Source organism: Lynx canadensis, chromosome D4 (genome assembly GCF_007474595.2).
Source record: "Lynx canadensis isolate LIC74 chromosome D4, mLynCan4.pri.v2, whole genome shotgun sequence".
NCBI classification, from domain to species: domain Eukaryota; kingdom Metazoa; phylum Chordata; class Mammalia; order Carnivora; family Felidae; genus Lynx; species Lynx canadensis.
Window position 1 is genome coordinate 89,454,764 of NC_044315.2, and position 11,557 is coordinate 89,466,320.

The following is an 11,557-nucleotide window of genomic DNA, read 5'->3' on the forward strand; positions in this document are numbered from 1 at the left end:
CAGGCGCAAAATAGGGAGAATGAGCCCTGACCCAGCACCCAGGAGGGTCCCGCGGGTGGAGTGAAAGGAGGCTGTCTCTCGATGCATTCTCAGAAGGACAGGACGCTGCAGACATGTTCAAGACCATTTTGATGTTACTCTTGGACCGGGACCCTGGGAGGGCCGGTCCTCTTCGGACCCCGTGCCGTGAGGCGTCCCAGCGTTTGCCTACGAGGACAGACTGGGTAAGTTGCCCGTGTGAGTGAATGAAGGCCTACCGGGAGCCACAAAAATGTTGCATGCGTTGACTGGATTCATCTTGACCACAAAGACTGTTAAGGGGGGGAGGGGAGGAGGAGGAAGTGTAAAATCTGAAAGAAGTTTAAAATTGACCCAAACCCAGTGAGTGCTGACCCACAAGAACTTGCTACGGCCTCGTGGGACGGCACTCGTACCTTTCCGCTGTTCTGAGGAAAAAGCGCAACGACGAAAAGTTACCGCGCACGCAGTCGGGATAAATGTTGCTTTTTAATTTACAACAAAAGCCTCTCCACACATCTGAAAACCATACACTGGAGTCTGAGACGCCGTATTTATTCTGTCCTCAGGCGGCGCACCGGGGAGCGTGTACCACATCAGCCCCAGCGGGCAGTTCGGGGTCACAGGGAGCCTGTAGAACTGGCCGGGGGGTTCGGTGACAGTCTACGTTCTCACGGTGTCTATTCTGAGTATCTGCCCAGTTAGGAGGTGAGGCCCTGGAGGGGGGTGGGGTGGTGGGTTGTATTCCAAGGACCAGAACAAGTCCAGGCCCCTTAGGAGATGCTGGACAAACCATCTGCGATGCACAAACGAGCAAGGGAGACGCTGATGAGCAGTCAGTAAAACCAGAACCCCCTTCCTCCCTATCCCTGCGTTGTGCCCCTGCTAACTCGCCCCACCCTCTGAGTCTCACCCTGAATCTCAGCTCCCCACAGAGCTAGCCGCCTGACACCTGCCCCCGCCCTAAGTCTGACGTGACCCCTCCTGACCTCTCCGGTGCTCCCCACACTGCCAGGGCCAGGGCCTGGGTGCACTGATGTCTGCTGAGTTCAACGCTAGTTCCCCGGAGCCTCGTGTGGAGCCGGACAGAGCTGGTGCAGAACGACTGAGGAAGGAATCGATGGAGGAATGGGGCAAAGATTTCAAAGTCCGGATGAAACGCGAACACACACAAATGGTGTCTCCAAGGAAGGGGCTGCAGACTCAAATGTCAACGGCCCAAGTGGGAAACAGGAATCCGAGACGTGGCTGGTGGAGGGAGTGGCGCCCACCCCCTGCCCCACCCCGCCACCTTGTAGGAAACAAGGCCTCAGAATTACCAGAGTTTGTCATTTTTCAAGAGAACCAGAAATCTGAGACATGTGAGCGATTTCCTGATTTTTAAGGGCTGGCCATCAATTCCTTCCTCTTTCTTCGGCAACGCGTATGGCTCAAACACAACACATCTATGGACAGAAGCCAGCCCGGAGCCACCAGCCCGCTACCTCCGCGCATAGGCAAGAGAGGCGTTTCAGTTCCAGACACGCAGGGCATCAACCGTCCGCACACGATGTGTTTGCTGGAACTAAGCGTGAACCAACTGAACGCCATCATACCTGCGTGCAACAGGAACCGTGTTCCCCGGCTCCCCCAAAGTGGCCTTGGAGCGGCCACACGCGTCTCCTGCCGGTGCCCTCGCTCAGAACTAGTCCCGCTGGGCTCCTAGGGCAGAGTCTCTTCTCTCTGCCGGGCCTCCCTCCGCACAAGCTCACCCCGGGTTGCTCCCTGATCCATACGCCTCCGCCCTCCAACATCAGCCCTCCTCCGCCAAAGCTAACCGGACAAGGCCCCGACCGGCCGGCCAGCTGACCCTCTGCCGCCTTCTGGAACCCAGACCGTCTCGATCTGGGAGCAGAGATGACCGGAGACAGCACGAACTGAGGCTTGCCTTTCCGTGTCCCCAAAGAAACGGCAGGTAGACCCTGGGAGGAAGGCAGTGGGCGTACCCCTCCCCCAGCCCCTCCCCGCCCCCAGCCAGGCACTGCTGAGTCAGTATGCTGAAGGGCGGCATGGCAGACCCCAGAACATCTCCCCCCCGGAAACCCCGAGTGACTCTTCAGCCTCTATGACTTGCCAGGGACTCACTTGCTAACAGGAGTCGCTGCTGCACCCAAAGCCCTTCCCTTGGAATGAAACACTCTGCTGGTGACTTAGGAGAAGGGCTGTTTAGAAAACGCCAACAGGAACCTCATCCAAACGCAAGGAGAAGCGCGCCTGTAACGACCAGCAGGGACCCCCAGGGAGACGCACCCTTCATTCCAGGGGCGCCCCCATCTTCCCCGACGACCGTGAGGCACAGCCAAAGGCCGTAGACACCACGGGCTTCCCGCTAGCTCCACACAAGGTGCCAACCTCAGAACTTTCTCGCTTAGCTGCCTCTCACCCAATGCATTTTCCTCCCGAGTTTCCCGCGGCCCTGGGTCGGCCCCTTCCTCTCTGCCCTCCCCCCCCACCTCCACTCCACCTGGGCATCCCTCCCACCCTCTCTTCGGAGCCCAGCACGAGCCCCGTCCCCTCCAGGGCCTCCCCCCATTCCCTGGCTGTCCCCAGGCCCTGGCTCTGGCTGCAGTGCCTATCAGGTGGCCCGGGAGTCCGGGGTCAGGCTAGGTCCGGCCCTCCCTGCCTCAGAGAAGCTTCTCTGAAGAAGGCGCTTACTGGTGTCTCCGTCTGCGGCAGACCCTCGCGGAAGGAGGTGCCCAGAGAGGGCGAGGGGCTAATCTATGCTGAAAGCAACTGGCCTTAAGACCCCCCCCACCTTCTCTAGGTAACAGAGCACACAACTGAAGACTCGTTTTATCTGACAGGTCTGCGCTGTGGAAGGCGGTCCGCGGGACGACACGTGCTTTTCAGCTCGCTTTTTCCTCTTCCTCGATTCTCACGTTTTTGACAATGAACACATCCTAAGCAGCGAAAACCCTGCCATTTATTTATTTATTTAAAGCAAACAATCTGACCTGCCCAACAGCACCCTTCGGAGACACTATTCATGGGGCTCCTGAGAAACGCTGCACAAATTAACCCCAGGTATTTCTGGAATGGTACGTGTGCCGAGAAGCAGCTCGCGGTCACTGGGCACGGCCCTGATGAGAAGCTGAGAGAAATACCCAAGAAACAGCCCCTGAAACCGAGGGCCCTGCCCCTGAGGAAGGCAGCCAGGCCCGCAGTGGATGGCCAGCTGCCCTCTCGCTGGGTGGCCAGCCCGTAGGAACTCACTGAGAGGCCCTGAGCCTGTAAAACCACCATCAAATCCTCTCCCACCGAGAACCTGCAAGGATTTACTAAGCAACACTTGTAAGGTGCTCAGCACAGAGCCGGATGTATAGAAAACCCTCAATAAAGGCGACAGAAATTTCCTTCCTGTGCTTAAACCACAGCCTGCAAGTCCCCACCCACCCACCCCCCACCCCTTCCGAGTCCCCTCCTGAGGCCCAGCGCAGAAGAGTATATGGGTTCCGCCTGGGCAGAAGGCGCCACTTCCCAAATCAATGCAACTTGCCCCTCGGCAGCCCCTAAAAGCCTGCCTTGCACGACGCGGCCGCCAAGCTAGGCTGGCGCCCAGGCGATGACAAGCAACGGTGTCCCCCACACAGGAGCCCTGGCCTGCCAGCCCACCTCACCTGGGACCCAGGGATTGGCCCCGCAGGGGGTCGCTGGCCAGAGCCGCCCCGGGCCCCCCACCCGCACCCCGGAGGCACGGCCCTAACGGAGTCTTTGGGGACCCTGACCCCCAGCACGGGCAGAAGCCCGATGATGGGAAGGCAGCTCTCCGAGGTTTCTAGGAAACACACAAAGAGATGAGGTTATCATCGCCCCCAAACCCGCAGGCTCCCTCCGGGCCCCGCTGCCGGAGCTCAGCGCGGCGCCAGCGGGGAAGGCGAGCGAGCCCCGAAGGCGCCCAGACACATCCTGCCTGCTTCCTCCGAAGCCAGCGAAGCGGCTGCTTCGGGTTCAACGTACACCCGGGGCTCGGCAGAAGTGACACCTTTCGGGGCTCGGCTCCGCCCGCCGTGCAAGAACGGCCGCGCGCCCGGGCTCCCGTCCCGCTGCCCGCGCGCCCCGGGGGCCCGAATCCCGCCGGCCCCGCCGCCCCGGGAGCGCCAGCAGGCCGGCGCGCCGAGACGGCCCCCGCGGGGCGGCGGGGCGGCGGGGCCCCAGGCCTGGGCGGCGGCTCGCCCCGGCGCCCGCGCCCCCGCAGGCCCGCCCCTCCCGCCCGGCGCCGCGCTCACCTGCTTTCTCGAGCTTGCCGGACATTTCCGGGCTGCGCCGGAGGCCGAGGCCGCCGCTCATGGGGCCCGGGCCGGGCCGCTGCGGGGCCACAGGCCGGCGCGGCCGCCGCTCGCCTCGGCCCTGGCTCGCCGCGCCTCACACCCGCGCCGGCATGGCGGGCTCTGCGGGCCGCGGCCTGTGCGCTCGGCCAGCGGCGCTCCCGCCCGCCCGGGCCCCCGCCGCCGCCGCCGCCGCCGCCGCTCCCGCCGCCGGCCGCCGCCGCTCCGCCTCCTCCGCTCTCGCCGCCGCCGCCGCCGCCGCCGCTGCCGCTTCCCGGGCCCGAGAGCCGGCCGCAGCGCCGCGCTGCCGCCGCCGCCGCCGCCCGCCGCCCGCCTCGGCCGCGGCCAGAGCGCCACCTGCCGGGCGCCCGCCACGCCGCCGCGAGCCCAGCGCCCCCTGCCGGTCCGGAGCCGGCCCGAGCCTCCCGTCTGGGAGGCGGCGCCCCCTGCCGGCCCGGAGTCTCCACGCCAGGGCGAGGCGCCGACCCGCACCAGCACCCCTGCCCGCGCAGAGCCCGCACCGCCACCCACCGCCGCAGAGCCTGCACCCCCACCGGGGCTCCACAGCCATCACATTGACCCCAGCCAGGACTCAGCGGCCCCTGCCCACCCGGCCTGACCTTCTCACCGGAGGCACATGCCGACCCGGAGCGTCCAAGCCAGGGCTTGGGGCTGACGCACTCACCCGCATCATGCAGGACTCGGAGTCCTCTTAGGGCCAGAATTTCCTCGCCAGAGGCTGGGAATGACCCCCCAAGCGGCCCTCAGCACCCTCTACCGGGGCTGGGAGCCCGTCCTGACCCTGCTACCCGAGACACAGCACCTCCTGCTGGCCTGGAGTCTCCAAGCCGGGACCCGGGAGTGATCTCCCCCACGCAGAGTTCAGGGTCCTCCCTTGGGCCCAGAGCCCAGCATGTCCCCCTGATACAGGACACACTGCTCCTTTCCAAACTCTAGCCTCCATGAGGGAACCAGTGACTGACTCCACCCAGGATTCAGAGCCCCATGCTAGCCCACAATCCGCGAAAAGTCATGGGGCCAGTCTCCCCTCCGGTCAGCTGGGTGTCGGCAGCCCCTGCTAGCTAAGTCAGCTGGCCGGGTCTCGGCTTGACCCACTCCAGACCCTGTGCTCCCTGCCATCATAAGGACTCCAGGCTCTGGACTGCCCTGCCCTCCCCTGCTCTCCCCATCTGATACTCAGCACCCCCTGAAGGCAAGAGCCACCTGGCCAGTCTGACCCCACCCAGAGCTCAGTGTCTCCAGAGTCTCAGAACCTCCATCTATGCCAAGGCTTGGGCCCAACCCATAGGACAAGAGACCCCTGCCTGCCCTACTCATTGGATCCCCATCTGGGGACTATTTATGCTTCTAGTTTGGAGCTCAGGTGTGAACCTTTTCTAGCATGGTGATTGCTTAAGTAAAAGTCATTAATTTAAGAATCAAGGACCCTGCTAGAGCCAGGCACTGTGATGGGTGCTGTGTGTCCCACAAAAATGCACATGGTCGGTTCTTGCCTCCAAAGAGTTCACGCTTGGAGAGGCAAAGTTAAATCATATAATGCAAGTATAAATGTTAGTAACATACTTTGGTAACACAAGGGATAGTCACATGTAGAAAAATGTCCTTCTCCCTGCTCATTGTTCTTGGCCCGAGGTAGAATACAGAAAAGCAACACAAAACCAACGCAACTAGTTTTCCCTCCTGTGTCTCTTGACATAGGTAAATTAAATAATCTGGTGATGAGGACAGGATTTGGGAGAGGTGCAGGGAGAAGGGGAGGCTGATGTTGCAAGAGATTTCCTGTTTCCATCCACCTGGAACCGGGGTGGGTTTCCTGATTCTGGAACTGGTAGCAGCCACATTTTCAGAGTCGTCAATTCCAGCTCTCTGGGAGTCAAAGGCAAAGCCAAAGACTGACACATTCACGTCTCTTTTAGAGCTAATGAATGGCTGCTCGGAGCCAGGGTGGCACTTCTCAGCTCTCTTGGAAGCCACATCACTAGGAAAAACTGGCCCCTGGCCCCTGGCCCCAGACCCACCTCCCCAACACTCCCAAACCTGCCCCAGTCCTTCTAAGCTTCTGAGCTAAGGAGGGCCAGTATTTTAGGCCCCAAATCCTTGGTGCAAAGTAGAAAATTAGACTCAAATAGTAAGCCCAGTCAGGGGTTCATGAGAGTAAAACCAAGTATATGTAATAAATCATGACATATCAAGTGTGGAGGGATTTTCAAACAATAGAGTACTTTCTGAATGGACCTTACTTAACAAAGGTTATTCACCAAACGTGTTTGTAGCTGTCACAGAACACACACAGGTTAATGAGGCAAACGAATTCCTAAAGCTCTCTTCTTCCCACCTCGGGGCCTTCTCTCACGCTGGGCTTTCTGCCTGCCGTGTTCTCTCTCCTCTACTCCACCTGGCTCCTTCCTGGTCGTGTTTCACTTCCCGATCTGTCACTTCTCCGGGGGCCCCTTCCTGCCGCCCCCAATAGGGCCAGCTCCCTGGCCCTGGTCGGGATGCTTGATTTCGTGGTCAGAAGCCCGGCTCAGCTTGGTTAGAGCAAAAGGGAGTTTGTTGGACGTCGCAAATAGCAAAGCAGGGATACAGCCAGGACCGACACAGCCACTTCTAGGCTCTGAAACCATGGCATTGCCCCTCTGGGTTGGGTCTCTTCCTGGGTGGTCTCTCTCCGCCTAGTGGTGGAGTTGGGCACCAGCCGACTCATTAGCCTAGTCTGGGTCACATGACTATCCTGAACCAATGACCGCAGGGGCGGGGGCAGAATATGCAAATCGGCCAGGTCCGCTCCAAGTGCGAGAAAGCTCCGAGTGGACGCCGTAGAACCGGCATGTGGGACAGGGGAAGGGCATGTGCCCAAGGCAATACGGGGGGAGGGGAGACACGCTGGTGAGGCAAAGCCAGGACGTCCGTCTTGCCATCTCAGATGGCAGAGAGCCTCGTGGGATTCCATGTCATAGCACGTGCCTCCCTCTAGTTCGCTAGTTTCTTGGATCTGTTTAATGCCTGTCCCCTTCAGGACACCGAGTCCACGCAGGTGGGGAGGACTTGTTTGTACCCATGGATTTCAATTTACATGGGTGACTCGGTGGCGACAAGGGGAGGCCAATGCCACTGGAAGAACATACTACTTGCATTTCCCAAGGGGAGGAGCACACCATACCAGGCGGGGCGGCTTGAGGAGCACGGGGGGGGGGGGGGGGGACACAGAGGGCAGAAGCAGCAGTAAGGGAAAAGCTTAGGCCAGAGCCTGTATTGGGGTTTCTTCAGGAAAGGCAAGGCAGGGCAGAGTGAACAGTTTAGGGTTGCCTAGAGGGAATAATCCCAACGGGCTCCGGGAAATAGGGGTGGTCTCCAGTCGCCGGGCCCTGGGATGATTTAGGGCAGGGGACATACCAGCTTGGTGTGTGAGAGGTGTTGCAAGGTTTGCTTCCTTTCCCATCTTCGAGAATTCGCTAGCCTGGGGGAGGGCAGTCTCTCCCAGGCTGGCAGATTTTTAAGACGTCGAAACACAAGACAGGGGTTCCCCCGGAGGCTTAGCCAGTTGAGCATCTGACTTTGGCTCAGGCGGTGATCTCACGGTTCATGGGTTCCAGCCCCGTGTCGGGCTCTGTGCTGACAGCTAGAGCCTGGAGACTGCTTCGGATTGTGTCTCCCCCTCTCTCTGCTCCTCCCCTGCTCCCACTTGCTCTCTCTCTCTCTCAAAAATAAATTTAAAAATAAAAATAAACCACACTGGTAAAGATAAGTGTATAGTCAAATTCAGAACATTCTCTAATACTGTAATATGGTGTGTTCAACATTTAATTCTTGTATTTAAAGGACAAAAATGTTAACTACAATAATTTATTAATAGATACAGAATATAAAAAGATGCAAACTGTGATGTCAAAGACCTAAAATAGGAAGCCCAGTAAAAAGGAAGGACAAGCCAGATGACCACTGTGTAGCTCTCCACCTCCACAGTTGGAGGGACAGCCGGGCAGGTGGCCCGGGCTGCCCAGAGAGCCTATCGGAGGTGTGGCCCTTTCCAAAAGGGTCACATTCTCTTCTTGGCAGTTGCAGATGACATTCAGCTGTCGGGACGACAGGAGTTCAGTGAGACTAAGGCAGAGTGAGGCTGGTGGCTCCGGGGCTCAGCTGCGATTGTTGGCAATCCGTCCGTAGGTGCCTGCCCCGAACTCCCCAGATGCATCATCAGCTCCCCGAGGATAAAGAATATGGAGTCACTACGTCTTTACCGCACAAACAGGCAGTGTCGTGCATGATAGTGGCAGTAATGATAATAAAGGTTTCCCATGGCTGGTGTGTGCTTAGTAGCTGCCTCAGTCCTCACGGTGATCCTGGGAGGGTAGGGGGTCTAGATCAGGGAGTATTTGGCCACACGTTACGAAGCCTGCCAGTGTGAGCGGCCTGGCTGCTGTCATTTCTTCCAACAATTTGGTAAGTGTTACAGCTGGCCTGTTGAGCCAGGAAATTGTGCAAGAAATGTAGTAAACACTTAATTAGCAAACAGCACAGGCGAACCCGCACACACGTATCTCTTCTGCCCCCTAGTGACCATTTAGAATTCTAAGCTCCGTTTGCTAAAAGCCCTTTAAAAAAAAAAAAAGCAACGTACTCTCATTTTACAAGTCTTTAAGTGTTAATCACAGAAAACATGTGTCATTACTAGGAAAAATAACAGAGACAAAGAAAATAAAAGCGAGAGTCTCCCTTTCACTCATGGGAGGTAAAAGTGTATATCCTTCCAGACTTTTCGCTTTAAAAAAGAATGTTTATTTTATTTATTAAAATTTATTTATTATTTTTTTATTTTTTTAACGTTTATTTATTTTTGAGACAGAGAGAGACAGAGCATGAACGGGGGAGGGGCAGAGAGAGAGGGAGACACAGAATCGGAAACAGGCTCCAGGCTCCGAGCCATCAGCCCAGAGCCCGACGCGGGGCTCGAACTCACGGTCCGTGAGATCGTGACCTGAGCTGAAGTCGGACGCCTAACCGACTGAGCCACCCAGGCGCTCCTAAAATTTATTTATTATTAAATATATGTTTATTTATTATCTGAATTTGACTATACACTTATCTGTACCAGTGTGGTTTCTTTAAATTTATTTTTGAGAGAGAGAGAGAGCGAGTGGGAGCAGGGGAGGGGTAGAGAGAGAAGGAGACACAGAATCCAAAGGCAGAGAGGGAGAGGGAGAGGGAGAGGGAGAGGGAGAGGGAGAGGGAGAGGGAGAGAGGGAGAGGGAGCCCAAGCAGGCTTCACGCTGTCAGCACGGAGCCCTACAAGGGCTGGATCTCACAACCGTGAGATCATAACCTGAGCTGAAATCAAGAGCCAGACGCTCTAATGGACTGAGCCACCCAGGGCCCCCCAGATTTTTCCCTTTTAAAAATATATCCAGGCACCCATTTGTGGGGTTTTGTATGAATGGGTTTAAGTGGTACATATCAGTTCGCAAGGCAGAGGCCGGCTGCATGGTCACCGAGCCCCTTGGCTGGGCACACAGCTACATGACGTCTCCCAGCCTCCACCCTGCGATTAGCCTGTTCAAGCTCCAGACAAGGGGATGTGGTTGAAATAACGATCGTCACTGCCATGCTCGGCCCATAAAAATCTCCCACCTCTGATCCCCTGCTCTTTCTTCTCGTTCTGCTGTGATATGTTGACAATGAGAATAGTCTGGGTCCCTGAATGGTTGCCTGGGGCTGAGCATTGGCCCATCCCATGGACTTGTGCAGGGTTAAAGGATTGCGATGTGAGCCAGAAATAACGCTGAACTGAATCTGCCCTGGCACGGAACCTACCCTGGCCGATGTAATCTACAACTTGCATTTTTCGTTAAGTTATATATAGATAGGTAAGTAGATAGATAGAACATCTTTCATGCCAGTACATAAGAATCTGATACTTTTTAACAGTTGTACAGCGTTACATTGTGTCGATGTATCAAAATATACGTGTATTAAATCATTGTAAATGTATTCGTATTTAATCAATAAATACAATAAGTACAAATAAATACAATAAATACATTGTAAATGTATTTGTATTTAAAATGTACATGTATTTAATCATTCCCTTCTTGACGAGAGCTTCTGTTGTTTCCTTCCATTTTTTTAAAGTGGGTATGGGGCGCCTGGGTGGCGCAGTCGGTTGAGCGTCCGACTTCAGCCAGGTCACGATCTCGCGGTCCGTGAGTTCGAGCCCCGCGTCGGGCTCTGGGCTGATGGCTCAGAGCCTGGAGCCTGTTTCCGATTCTGTGTCTCCCTCTCTCTCTGCCCCTCCCCCGTTCATGCTCTGTCTCTCTCTGTCGCAAAAATAAATAAACGTTGAAAAAAAAATAATAAAAAAAAATAAATAAAGTGGGTGGTGGGGAAAAATTATGAACTGTAGTAAATATCAAGGTCGGCATATCTTGTGTGCTTTCATGCCCATATTTCTGTGGGGCAGGCTTTTATTTCCTATCATTTTATTTTATTTTTTTTTAATTTTTTTTTTAACATTTATTTATTTTTGAGACAGAGAGAGACAGAGAATGAACAGGGGAGGGGCAGAGAGAGAGGGAGACACAGAATCTGAAACAGGCTCCAGGCTCTGAGCTGTCAGCACAGAGCCCGACGTGGGGCTCGAACCCACGGACCGCGAGATCGTGACCTGAGCCGAAGTCGGACGCTTAACCGACCAAGCCACCCAGGCGCCCCTATTTCCTATCATTTTAGATAAGGGCCCAGAACCACAGCAACCTGGGCAGTGAAGAAAGATCTGGAATAATTATATTCGGTTACGGGAGGTATTCAGGGAGGTAATAGGGTGCAGTGTTGAAGATCCTTGAAGAAAGAAAGAAGCCGGTCCAAGTTCTGGCCCTGCTACCCGCTAAGCAACCTTGTACAAGTCACTTAGCCTCTCTAGGTCTCAGTTTACTCATCTGTGAAATGGGGGTAATTCTAGCTAGCACCTGCCTTATATTGATGTTGCATCTGCAAAATGGGGACAACCGAACAGGGATGTGAGCACCTACTTCACAAGGTGATCAAGGTTAAATAATGAAGGCAGGAAGGACAGTGATGCTTGAGGAATGGATACAAATGAGAAAAGCCTTACAATTGCCCCAAGGTAATGCCTAAAGGCGGTTTCCAGGCTGTGGTTCAGGGAAGCGGTACCCAGGCAGAGCGGGTGGGCTCCCTGGGTTAAGGTGACAGAGCCGTGAGTC

The 11,557-nt window shown here is 56.1% G+C and overlaps 1 protein-coding gene across 3 annotated transcripts in view; it reads right to left on the reverse strand.

The window, feature by feature from the left end:
• The window catches only part of RAPGEF1 (Rap guanine nucleotide exchange factor 1), a 134,306-nt gene extending 129,922 nt beyond the window's left edge, over positions 1 to 4,384 (reverse strand). For 2 of the 3 annotated variants that reach the window (XM_032595538.1, XM_032595542.1), the window contains exon 1: positions 4,284 to 4,384. In XM_032595538.1, the coding sequence (XP_032451429.1) occupies positions 4,284 to 4,344 (61 nt within the window). In that variant the 5' untranslated portion in view covers positions 4,345 to 4,384. The remainder of the gene's footprint in view (positions 1 to 4,283) is intronic. The other variant, XM_032595541.1, reaches the window with a different exon arrangement.
• Positions 4,385 to 11,557: the final 7,173 nt, after the last annotated feature.